A 13,697-nucleotide genomic window follows, 5' to 3' on the forward strand; every position below is an offset into this window, starting at 1 on the left:
AGACTGTCATGCTGGAAGCTGACAAGACACTGGGACCGGATGAGATGCAACCAAGAATATTGAAGGAAGTGAGAATGGAAATTGCAGGAACGCTGGTCATAATTTCCCAGATTTCTCCAGACTCAGGGGAGGTGCCAGAGGACTGGAGAATTGTAAATGTTCCATACTTGTTCAGAAAAAGTTCTAAGGATAGCCCAGAAATTACAGAGCAGTCAGTTTAACAGCAGTGGTGAGCAAGCTTTGAGAAACAATTATTTGGGATAGAATTAATATTAACATGGAAAAATGTAGGCTGAGTAGAAAGAGCCAGCATGGATTTCTAAAGGGGAAATTGTGTAAATTGCTGGAGTTTTTAAGGAGGTAATGAGAGCATTGATGAGTGTGCATGGTTTCTCAGAAAGCATTTGATACAGGGCCACACAACTGACATCTGAAAAAAGTAGTAGCTCAACTTATAGCAGCAACATGAAACTAAATTGATGGAATGATAGGAAGCAGAGAGGAACGGTCACTGGATATTTTTTGGGCTGGAGGAAGATTTGTAATGGAGTTCCCCAGGGGTTGGTGTTGGGTCCTTTTACTTTCCCTGATTAATATTAATGATCTTGATCTTGGTGTGCAGGGGACAATTTCAGAGTTTGCAAATGACCCACTACTTGGAAGTATTGCAAACTGTGAGGAGGACAGTCATCAAAAAGACATGGACAAGTTGATGGAATGGGCGGATAGGTGGCAGATGGAGTTCAATGAGGAGTGTGAGATGATGCATTTTGGTCGGAAGAACATGGAGACACAATATAAAATATGGAGTACAATTCGTAAGGCATTACAGGAGCAGAGGGAGCTGGGTATTTATGTGCATTGATTATTGAAGGTGACAGGACAGGAGCCAGAGCAGTTCCTGTCCTGTCATCTTGTACACTGTTCTGGGCATCACACTACAGAAGGACGTAAACGCATTGGAGAGAGTGCAGAAGAGAATGGTTCCAGGGATGAGAAATTTCTGTTATGAGGATAGATTGGAGAAGGTGGGACTGTTCTTATTGGAGAGAAGGCTAAAAGGAGATTTGATAGAGGTGTTCAAAATCATGAGGGGGCTGGATAAATAAGGAGAAACTACTCCCACTCATAGTGGATCAAGAATGAGAAGGCATAGATTTAAAGAGATTTGCAAAAGAAACAGAATAGACTGCACCAGAATGAAGGCGAGGCTAGTTAAGAGGAAGAGCAGACTGGGGCCCTGAGGTCTGGAGTGCAAGGAGTATAACATGTAAGACAGATGAACTCAGAGCCTTGATCCTTGCATGGAACTTGGATGTGGTTGCAATAACAGAGACTTGGTTAAAAGAGGGACAGGACTGGCAGCTAAATATTCCGGGATATAAATGTTTTAGGCGAGTCAGAGGGGAAGGTAAAAGAGGTGGGGGGAGTTGCAATATTTCTTAGGGAATATATTACAGCTGTACAGAGGGAGGACATCTTGGAAGAATCATGTAACAAAATACTGTGGGTAGAACTCAGAAACAGGAAGGGAGCAGTCATTCTGAAGGGGGGTGCACTACAGGCCTCCCAACAGCCCACAGGAAGTTATGGAATGGATATGTAAGCAGATTCTGGACAGCCGTAGAAATAATAGAGTTGTTACTGTGGGAGACTTTCCTCGTACTGACTGGAAATCCCTTAGGGGCTAAGGGTTCAGATAGTGAAGAATTTGTTAAGGTTGGCTTTTTGGAATAAGATGTGGATAGTCTGACTACAGAAGGGGCTATACTGGACCTAGTTCTAGGGAATGAGCCTGCCCAGGTCATCAAAGTTGCAGCGGGGGACCACGTGGCAAACAGTGACCACAATTCCGTAAGCTTTTGGACACTCATGGAAAAGGACAAGAGTTGTCCTAGGGTTAAGGTGCTAAACTGGGGGGAGGCTAACTACAACCGGATTAGGCAGGATCTGGATTTACAGCTGTATTTGATCCATATTTGATATATGGGAGTTTTTTAAGGAGCAATTGATCGGACAGGCATGTGGCTATGAAAAGGAAGGACAGGAAAGGCAGGATTCAGGAAGCATGGATGAGCAGGGAAATTGTGAGTCTAGTCAAGAAGAAAAAGGATGCATACATAAAGTCTAGGCAATTAAAACAGATGAAGCATTTGAAGAATACAGGGAAAGTAGAAGAGAGCTCAAACAGGGAGTTAGGAGGGCAAGAAGGGTCATGAAATTTCCCGAGCAGACAGGATTAAGGAGAATCCCAAGGCATTTTATACGTATATTAGGAACAACAAGGTGGCTAGAGAAAGAGTTGGTCCACTTCAGTTCAAAGGAGGGAAATTATATGTAGAACCAAAGGAAGTGGTTGAGATTCTAAACAGAACTTTGCATCGATATTCACAAAGGAGGGGGACATGTCGATTGATGGTGTTTCGGAGGGGTATGTAAACCCTTTAGAGCAAATTGTCATTACGAGGGAGGAAGTGTTAGGTGAATTAAAAAGCATTAAGGTAGACAAATCCCCAGGGCCAGATGGCATCTATCCCAGATTACTGAGGGAGACAAGAGATGAAATTGCTGGGCCTCTAACTAATTGCTGGGCCTTGTTTCTTCATTGGCCAGTGGTGAGGTCCCAGAGGATTGGAGGATAGCCAATGTTGTCCCGTTATTTAAGAATAGCAAGGATAACCCGGGTAATTATAGGCCAGTGAGCTTGACATCAGTGATAGTGAAACTGTTGGAGAAGATTGTTAGGAATAGGATCTATATACATTTGGAACTGAATGGTCTTGTTAGCGATAGATCGCATGGTTTTGTACATGGGAGGTCATGTCTCACTGATTTAATTGAGTTTTTTGAGGAAGCAACAAAAATGATTGACGAGGGGAGGGCTGTGGATGTTATCTACATGGACTTTAGTAAGGCATTCGACAATCAATGTCCCTCATGGCAGGCTGGTGAAAAAGATTAACTCTCATGGGATCAGTGGTGAACTAACTAGGTGGATTCAGGACTGGCTTGGCCAAAGAAGACAGGATCAGATGGAAAGATGTTTTTCTGAATAGAGGTCTGTAACTAGTGATGTTCCTCAGGGATCAGTGCTGGGACCTATGCTGTTTGTAATATATAGAAATGACTTGGACGAAAACATAGCAGGTTTGATTCGCAAGTTTGCAGATGATACTAAGATTGGCGGAGTTGTGGATAGTGACGAAGATTGTCAGAGAATACAGCAGGATATAGACAGGCTGGAAAATTGGGCGGAGAAATGGCAGATGGAATTTGACCTGGACAAATGCGAGATGATGCACTTTGACAGATTCAATTCAGGTGGGAGCTATAAAATAAACAGCAGAACAATCAGAGCAATCATAGACACACAGAGATCTGGGAGTACAGGTCCACAGATCCTTAAAAGTGGCAGCACAGGTGAAAAAAGTGGTGACGAAAGCATGCCTTTATCAGACAGGCATCAAGTATACAAATTGGCAAATTATGTTACAGTTGTATAAAATGTTGGTTGGGCCACATTTGGAATACTGTGTCCAATTCTGGTCACCGCACCACTAGAAGGGCATGGAGGCTTTGGAGAGAGTGCAGAAAAAGTTTATCAGGATGTTGCCTGGTATGGAGGGTATTAGCTATGAGGAGAGATTGAATGAACTGGGATTGCTGTCCCTGGAAAAACAAAGACTGAGGGGCGACCTGATAGAAGTTTATAAAATAAGAGGTATAGATAGGGTAAAGAGTTGGAAGCTTTTCCCCAGGGCAGAAATGACAATTACAAGGGGGCACAAGTTCAAGACAAGAGGGGAAAGGTTTAATGGAGGGGCAGGGGCCTGGAATGCACTGCCAAGTTTGAGGCAGTTATATTAGCCACATTTAAGACTTATCTTGACAGTCATATGAATAAAGGGGGAATACAGAGATACAAGTAGTTGGTTTAAATAGGTAAATGTGGTCAGCACAGTTTTTGGAGGGCCGAAGGGTCTGTTTCTGTGCTGTACCGTTCTTTGTTAAACTCTTAGAGTTTAAAAGAATGAAAGGTAATCTCATTGAAACATTGAGAATATTTAGAAGCTTTACAAGCTGTATATTGAGAAGCTGTTTCCTTTGCTAGAGTGTCTGAAGTTAAAATAAGAGGTTGGCTATTTCGGCCAAGAATGAGGAGAAATGTATTCACCCAAAGAGTTGTGTTGAAACGCCCTACTCCAGAGGCTTATGGCTGACTGGTTATTGAGTACTGAGGTTGCTAGATATTTGGACTCCAAGCGATATGGGGATAAGGTAGGAAAGGGTAGGTGATGATGATCAGTCATTGATCTTAGTGAATGGCGGAGTAGCTCTGAGTGGTCTATTAGCTTACATCAGCTGCTTTTCCTTTGATCCTTATTCTGTGTACCACTGAGTTAGAGAATAGGGCCAATTCTGTGACTGGCACAGCAAGTAGAGACAGGGTCGATTGTTGTCTAGCAAGACTCTATACCCAAGAGGTTTGAGAGAGGCTTCAGGATGGCCAGATTAGGCTCAATCATCCTCTTCTAGATGGGTACTGACTCCTCCTGAGATTTGTGGGACAAAATTAATCTCTGGTTCAAGGATCAGGTCTAGCTGGGAAGCAGTTTGTAGTCTGCTGAAATAGGCTACATGATGAATAAAGCCAGACTTACTCCTCGCTCTCCAATTTTACCAGGATTCCAGCCACGTCTGGAGCTGGCACATGCAGCATCAGAACTTCAAAGGTTTCCTTCCAGTCGCAGCAATTCTGCACCAGGAAGTTAAGTAGAGATATCAGAGCTCTATTACTCTGAAAGTGAGTTAACTCCTCACTGCTGTTAGATAACAGGTATATGCGAGTGGCGAACTTGGCAGCTTGTGTCCTCACTCTTGGATCCTGATCTTGCAGCAAGCAGATTCCTCCATTTATTATCCTGAATAATCAGAAAAATCACAGGCAGTCTGTCAGGTGAATGCAACATCAGTTACAACTGCATTCCCCCAAATTAAAGCAAATAAACAGGATGAGGAACTCAACGCCATTCAGTCTCACATTAACCACTAACTGCCACCTCATTCTCACTCTGATAATTAAACCACCCATCATTCAGACTCCAATATTAAACCCATCTGTCATTCAGACTCCGATAGAGAAACAAAGATAGGAGCAGGGAGAGGCCATTCAACCCTTCAAACCTGCTCTGCCATTCATCATCATCATAGCTGATCTCCATCTCATCCTAACTCCACTTCCCTGCCTTTTGGATTATTTAAAACAGAGATGATGAGCAATTTATTCTCTCAGAGGGTGGTGAGTTTTTGGAATGCTCTTAACATAGAAACATAGAAGACAGGAGCAGGAGGAGGCCATTTGGCCCTTTGAGTCCACTCCACCATTCATTATGATCATGGCTGATCATCCAACTCAATAGTCTAATCCTGCTTTCTCCCCGTAACCTTTGATCCCATTCACCCCAAGTGCTCTATCCAGCTGTCTCTTGAATAAATCCAATGTTTTGGCATCAACTACTTCCTGTGGTAATGAATTCCACAGGCTCACCACTCTCTGGGTGAAGAAATGTCTCCTCACCTCCGTCCTAAATGGTCTACCATGAATCATCAGACCTGGTTCTGGACTCCCCCACCATCAGGAATATCCTCCCTGCATCTGCCCTGTCTAGACCTGTTAGAATTTTATAAGTCTCTATGAGAAGCCCCCTCATTCGTCTGAACTCCAGTGAAAACAATCATAATTTAATCAATCTCTCCTCGTACCAGTCCCACTATCCCCAGAATCAGCCTGGTAAACCTTTGATGCACTCCCTCGAGAGCAAGAACATCCTTCCTCAGAAAAGGAGACCAAAACTGCACACAATAATCCAGGCGTGGCCTCACCAAAGTCCTGGATAATTGCAACAACACATTCCTGCTCCTGTACTCGCAATAAAGGCCAACATACCATCTGCCTTCTTTACCGCCTGCTGCACCTACATGCTTACCTTCAGTGACTGGTGCACAAGGACACCCAGGTCCTGCTGCACACTCCCTGCTCCTAATTTACAGCCATTTAGTTAGTAATCTGCCTTCTTGTTTTTCCTTCTCAAGTGAATAACTTCACAATTATCCAAATTGTACTGCATCTGCCCAATCACCCAACCTGTCCAGATCATTCGGAAGAATCTCTGCATCCTTGTCACAGTTCATCCTCCTACTCAACTTGACATCATCTGCAAACTTTGAGATGTTTAATTTTGTTCCCTCATCATTAATATATATTGTAAATAGTTGGGCGTCCCAGCACTGATCCCTGTGGCACCCCACTAGTTACTGCCTGCCAATTTGAAAAGGACCCATTAATTCCTACTCTTTGTTTCCTCTCTGCCAACCAGTTTTTTATCCATCTCAATACACTTCCCCCAACACCATGCACTTTCATCTTGCATGATAACCTTTTATGCAGAACTTTGTCAAACACTTTCTGAAAGTCCAAATATACTACATCCCCTGGTTCCCCCCTATCAACTCTACTAGTTACATCTTCAAAGAATTCCATTAGATTTGTCAAGCGTGATTTCCCTTTCATAAATCCATACTGACTCTGTCTGATCCTGCCACTGCTTGCTAAATGCTCTGCTATAAAGTCCTTGATAAGGGATTTGAGAATTTTCCCCACTACCAATATTAAGGGTCTATAATTCCCTGTTTTCTCTCTACCTCCTTTTTTATTGGAGTGACATTAGCCACCCTCCAATCTGCAGGGACTATTCCAGAGTCTGTAGAATCCTGCATGACCACCAATGCATCCACTATTTCTACAGCCACTTGCTTAAGTACTCTGGGATGTAGATTATCAGACCCTGGGGAATTATTGCCTTCAATACTATCAATTTTCCCAGCACCATTGCTCTACTAATAATTATTTCCCTCAGTTCCTCTCTCTCACTTAATCTTGCATTCTTTAGCATTTCTGGTATCTGATCTCTGTCCTCTTTTGTGGAGACAGAACCAAAGTACATATTCAGTTGCTCAGCCATTTCTTTGTCCCCTACTATACATCCCACCATTTCTATCTGAAGCGGACTTCGTCAACCTCTTTCTCTTCACATATTTGGGGTAGCACAGTGGTTAGTACTGCTGCTTCACAGCTCCGGGGACTGGGTTTGATTCCCAGTTTGGGTCACTGTCTGCATGGAGTTTGCACATTCCCCCCATGTCCGCGTGAGTTTCGTCCAGGTGCTCCGGTTTCCTCCCACAGTCCAAAAGATATGTGGGTTAGGTTAATTGGCCATGCTAAATTGTCCCTTAGTGTCCTGGGATGTGTAGGTTAGAGGGATTAGCAGGTAAATATGTGGGGATATGGGGATAGGGCCTGGGTGGAATTGTGGTCGGTGCAGACTCGATGGGCCAAATGGCCTCTTTCTGCACTGTAGGGTTTCTATGATTTCTATTTATAGAACTTCTTAGTGTCAATCTTCATGTTCCCTGCAAGCTTACTTATGTACTGTATTTTCCCCTTCTTAATCAATCCTTTAGTCCTTTGTTGCTGAATTGTAACCTGCTCCCTATCCTCAGATCTATTACTTTTCTTGGCCAATCTGTGTGCTTCTTCCTTAGATCAGACACACTCTCTAATTTCCATTGTAAGCCATGGATTTGCCCTCTTACCCATTTTGCTTTTGTGCCAGACAGGAATAAACAGTTGCTGCAGTTCCCCCATGCGTTCCTGGAATGTTTGCCATTGTCTATCTACTGGCATCCCTCTAAGTAACTCCCCCCAATCTAACAAGGCCGATTCACACCTCATATCCTCATTGTTTCCTCTATTGAGATTCAGCTCCCTAGTCTCTGAATCAACTTCTTCAGTCTCCATCTTGATATAAAATTCTATCACGTTGTGATTGCTCATCCCCAAGGGGTCTGGTACAGCTGGATTGGCAATGCTTCCCTTCTCATTACACAGTACCTAGTCGAAGATGACCTGCTCTCCAGTTGGTTCCTCCACATATTGGTCAAGAAAACCATCCTGCATACACTTCAAGAATTCCTCCTCTACAGCACTGTGGCTAATTTGATTTGCCCAATCAATGTGCAGATTAAAATCACCCATGATCACCAATATTCCCTTATCACATACATCTCTAATTTGTGTTTAATGTTATTCCCAAAATCACCACTGTATGACACCCACTAATGTTTGTTGCCCATTGATATTTCTCAACTCAAGCTATGCAGAATCCACATTGTCAGAGCCAATATCCTTTCACACTAATTGTGTTAATTACCTCTTTAACCAGCAGTGCCACTCCATCACCTTTTCCTTTACGCCTGTGCTTCCTAAATACTGAATACCCTGGTACATTCAGTTCTCATCCTTGGTTACCCGGCAGCCATCTCTCCGTAATCAAATTATTATGTACCTGGTTACATCCATCTGTATGATATTAAACCCACTCGTCATTCCCACTCTGACACTAAACCCACCCGTCATTCCCACTCCGACACTAAACCCTTCCGTCATTCCCACTCCGATACTAAACCCTTCGTCATTCTCACTCCGATACTAAACCCACCCATCATTCCCACTCCGATACTAAACCCTTCCGTCATTCCCACTCCGATACTAAACCCACCCATCATTCTCACTGCGATACTAAACCCACCCGTCATTCCCACTCCGATACTAAACCCACCCGTCATTCCCACTCCGATACTAAACCCTTCCGTCATTCCCACTCCGATACTAAACCCACCCGTCATTCTCACTGCGATACTAAACCCACCCGTCATTCCCACTCCGACACTAAACGCTTCCGTCATTCCCACTCCGATACTAAACCCACCCGTCATTCTCACTGCGATACTAAACCCACCCGTCATTCCCACTCCGACACTAAACCCTTCCGTCATTCCCACTCCGATACTAAACCCACCCGTCATTCTCACTGCGATACTAAACCCACCCGTCATTCCCACTCCGATACTAAACCCTTCCGTCATTCCCACTCCGATACTAAACCCACCCGTCATTCTCACTGCGATACTAAACCCACCCGTCATTCCCACTCCGATACTAAACCCTTCCGTCATTCCCACTCCGATACTAAACCCACCCGTCATTCTCACTGCGATACTAAACCCACCCGTCATTCCCACTCCGACACTAAACCCTTCCGTCATTCCCACTCCGATACTAAACCCACCCGTCATTCTCACTGCGATACTAAACCCACCCGTCATTCCCACTCCGATACTAAACCCACCCGTCATTCCCACTCCGATACTAAACCCACCCGTCATTCTCACTCCGACACTAAACCCACCCGTCATTCCCACTCCGATACTAAACCCTTCCGTCATTCCCACTCCGATACTAAACCCACCCGTCATTCTCACTGCGATACTAAACCCACCCGTCATTCTCACTGCGATACTAAACCCTTCGTCATTCTCACTCCGACACTAAACCCACCCGTCATTCCCACTCCGATACTAAACCCTTCCGTCATTCCCACTCCGATACTAAACCCACCCGTCATTCTCACTGCGATACTAAACCCACCCGTCATTCCCACTCCGATACTAAACCCTTCCGTCATTCCCACTCCGATACTAAACCCACCCGTCATTCTCACTGCGATACTAAACCCACCCGTCATTCTCACTGCGATACTAAACCCACCCGTCATTCCCACTTCGACACTAAACCCTTCCGTCATTCCCACTCCGATACTAAACCCACCCATCATTCTCACTGCGATACTAAACCCACCCGTCATTCCCACTCCGATACTAAACCCTTCCGTCATTCCCACTCCGATACTAAACCCACCCATCATTCTCACTGCGATACTAAACCCACCCGTCATTCCCACTCCGATACTAAACCCACCCGTCATTCCCACTCCGATACTAAACCCACCCGTCATTCTCACTCCGACACTAAACCCACCCGTCATTCCCACTCCGATACTAAACCCTTCCGTCATTCCCACTCCGATACTAAACCCACCCGTCATTCTCACTGCGATACTAAACCCACCCGTCATTCCCACTCCGACACTAAACCCACCCGTCATTCCCACTCCGATACTAAACCCACCCGTCATTCTCACTCCGACACTAAACCCACCCGTCATTCCCACTCCGATACTAAACCCACCCGTCATTCCCACTCCGATACTAAACCCACCCGTCATTCTCACTGCGATACTAAACCCACCCGTCATTCTCACTGCGATACTAAACCCTTCGTCATTCTCACTCCGACACTAAACCCACCCGTCATTCCCACTCCGATACTAAACCCGTCCGTCATTCCCACTCCGATACTAAACCCACCCATCATTCTCACTGCGATACTAAACCCTTCCGTCATTCCCACTCCGATACTAAACCCACCCGTCATTCTCACTGCGATACTAAACCCTTCGTCATTCTCACTCCGACACTAAACCCACCCGTCATTCCCACTCCGATACTAAACCCACCCGTCATTCTCACTCCGACACTAAACCCACCCGTCATTCCCACTCCGATACTAAACCCACCCGTCATTCCCACTCCGATACTAAACCCACCCGTCATTCTCACTGCGATACTAAACCCACCCGTCATTCTCACTGCGATACTAAACCCTTCGTCATTCTCACTCCGACACTAAACCCACCCGTCATTCCCACTCCGATACTAAACCCGTCCGTCATTCCCACTCCGATACTAAACCCACCCATCATTCTCACTGCGATACTAAACCCTTCCGTCATTCCCACTCCGATACTAAACCCACCCGTCATTCTCACTGCGATACTAAACCCACCCGTCATTCTCACTGCGATACTAAACCCACCCGTCATTCCCACTCCGATACTAAACCCTTCGTCATTCTCACTCCGATACTAAACCCACCCGTCATTCTCACTGCGATACTAAACCCACCCGTCATTCCCACTCCGACACTAAACCCTTCCGTCATTCCCACTCCGATACTAAACCCTTCGTCATTCTCACTCCGATACTAAACCCACCCATCATTCCCACTCCGACACTAAACCCACCCGTCATTCCCACTCCGACACTAAACCCTTCCGTCATTCCCACTCCGATACTAAACCCTTCGTCATTCTCACTCCGATACTAAACCCACCCATCATTCCCACTCCGACACTAAACCCTTCCGTCATTCCCACTCCGATACTAAACCCACCCGTCATTCCCACTCCGACACTAAACCCTTCCGTCATTCCCACTCCGATACTAAACCCTTCGTCATTCTCACTGCGATACTAAACCCATCATTCCCACTCTGACACTAAACCCTTCCATCATTCCCACTCTGACACTAAACCCTTCGTCATTCTCACTGCGATACTAAACCCACCCATCATTCCCACTCTGACACTAAACCCTTCCATCATTCCCACTCTGACACTAAACCCTTCGTCATTCCCACTCCGACACTAAACCCTTCGTCATTCTCACTGCGATACTAAACCCACCCATCATTCCCACTCTGACACTAAACCCTTCCATCATTCCCACTCTGACACTAAACCCTTCGTCATTCTCACTGCGATACTAAACCCACCCGTCATTCTCACTGCGATACTAAACCCACCCGTCATTCCCACTCCAACAGTAAACCCACCCACCATTCTCACTCCAACACTAAACCCACCCGTCGTTCTCACTCCGACATTATACAAAAGTATGTGGGTTGGGATGATTGGTCGTGATAAATTGGCCATAGTGTCAGGGGTTTTGGCAGTGTGGATGCATGGGTTTGAGGGGATTGGGTCTGGGTGGGATTGTGATTGGTGCAAGCTCAATGGGCCAGATGGCCTCCTTCTACACTCTGAGTTTTCTATGATGATTCATCTCCTGTGCCCATGGTCTTGAGCTGCCTCAATGATTGCACCTATCATACGCTGCAGTATTTTGGTGTAAGGGAAAGGTCTCATGCTCACTTTGATGAAGTCCTCACTGATATCCCAAAAGAGGTACAATAAATATCCTCCTGGGGAACTTTAAGGCCAATGTGTGAAATGGAAACATGGGAAAAAGAGGGGTGGGAAAAGCCAGTGCAGATAATTTTGGACACCTCAATCATGTCCTCAATTGTCCCTTAGTGTCCTGAGATGCGTAAATTAGAGGGATTAGTGGATAAATATGTAGGGATATGGGGGAAGGGCCTGGGTGAGATTGTGGTCGGTGCAGGTTCGATGGGCCCAATGGCCTCTTTCTGCACTGTAGGGTTCTATGCTTCTATGTCATCTCTCAACCTTTCTTCTTTCAAGGAAAATAACCTGTCCAATCTCTCCTCATAGCTAGAGTTTTCTAGCCTAGCAACATTCTTGTAAACCTCCTCTGCGCTCTTTTTAGAGCAATAATGTAGTGACCAGAACTGCACACAATGCTCCAGTTGTGGCCTCACAGCCAACATCACTTATCTGCTGCTATCTGAGATTATATGCTTAATCTAACCCAAACTCTCTGATACAACCAAAGGTGATCATTCACAAAGATCCTATTGAGTAAATGAGGCACAGAACCGTTACCTGACAATTAGTGATGCATGTTCAAGAGAGGCTGTCAATGCCCATGATATCACCTTCACCCCTGCCAGGACAAGCGACGTAGCAGCACCCAGACGGAGTACCTCACAGGATGTCGGATCACTACAGTGCTCCAGGAGTGAAACCCAACGCACCTGGAGGGCAGGAGAGAGAACCTGGCAACTGGAACAAATATTGAAGAACTGAGACAGGAGAAACTAATGCTTGTCCAAGGTTAATCCATTCATTGCAACATTCAAATTAAAAAGAAGTTAAGACATAAGCTTGGAGTCCTTGAGTCACATGGATTATATAATTTTCTGTGAACAACTAACTCACTTACATTCATCCCAGCACCAGATACAAAACTGTCCCTGACAAGACTGTTCACCTTGACAGTGACAGAGCCATTCCCACAGTACTGCACTCCCAGTGTTACAGTGACAGACCAGTCCCTAGCTGTATTACCTCCTGCGTTACACAGTGACCTACCCTCCCCATCATACTCAGTGTCACAGTGACAGATCTCTCCCCACCAGCACTGTACTCCAGTACAACAGTCTAGGTTCCACTCTCAATCCCAATATTGTACAGCTCTACCACTAGCCTAAATCCCCTAAGGGCTCTTCCCATGTTCTCCTGAAGATGCTGCTGACTGTTTGTCCTGGTGTCCTCCTCTCACATCCTCCTCCAGCTGAAGTCATCAGCTTCTCACCCTGAATCACAAGGTGCTTCAGAGGGACGGCATCAAACTCAATGATGACAATGATGAGGGCATATAGTCAAGACAACCCACAAGACAGGGATTGAGAGAGTTCATTCTTATTGTTTACTAGTAGGGATGCTCCTGTGACTCAGCAGGATTTAGTTGTTTTGAATTAGTCCCTGGTTATGAGGTGAGAGGAGAACTCAAAATCAAGAGAAGTTAGGCAGTCAAAATTCAGAAACCACATTCCTGGATTATGTGAAAAAATTCAGGGGAAGTTTAAACAGAGCACGTGAACTAGACAAAGAACATTCAAAGTTATAACAGCAGGTGATGAAGACACAGGCAGGTAAAGAGAGCAGAGGATTACAGTTGTATTGCTGGGGAAAAGGTTTTGGTTTTGTTGCTGGTTTCAGATTGAAAAGAAACTAAATGAAATGAATTATTTGATA

At 45.2% G+C, this 13,697-nt stretch overlaps 1 protein-coding gene across 5 annotated transcripts in view; it reads right to left on the reverse strand.

Moving 5' to 3' along the window:
- Positions 1-13,697, reverse strand: part of LOC145356032 (tRNA (32-2'-O)-methyltransferase regulator THADA) — a 177,160-nt gene that overhangs the window by 38,193 nt on the left and 125,270 nt on the right. For all 5 annotated transcript variants that reach the window (XM_080208620.1, XM_080208618.1, XM_080208617.1 and 2 more), the window contains exons 27-28: positions 12,543-12,722; positions 4,662-4,922 (exon numbers count right to left, since the gene is read on the reverse strand). In XM_080208620.1, the coding sequence (XP_080064746.1) occupies positions 4,662-4,922; positions 12,543-12,722 (441 nt within the window). The remainder of the gene's footprint in view (positions 1-4,661; positions 4,923-12,542; positions 12,723-13,697) is intronic.

Source organism: Carcharhinus amblyrhynchos, chromosome 20, assembly GCF_965287045.1.
Source record: "Carcharhinus amblyrhynchos chromosome 20, sCarAmb.v2.hapA, whole genome shotgun sequence".
Taxonomy (NCBI): Eukaryota; Metazoa; Chordata; class Chondrichthyes; order Carcharhiniformes; family Carcharhinidae; genus Carcharhinus; species Carcharhinus amblyrhynchos.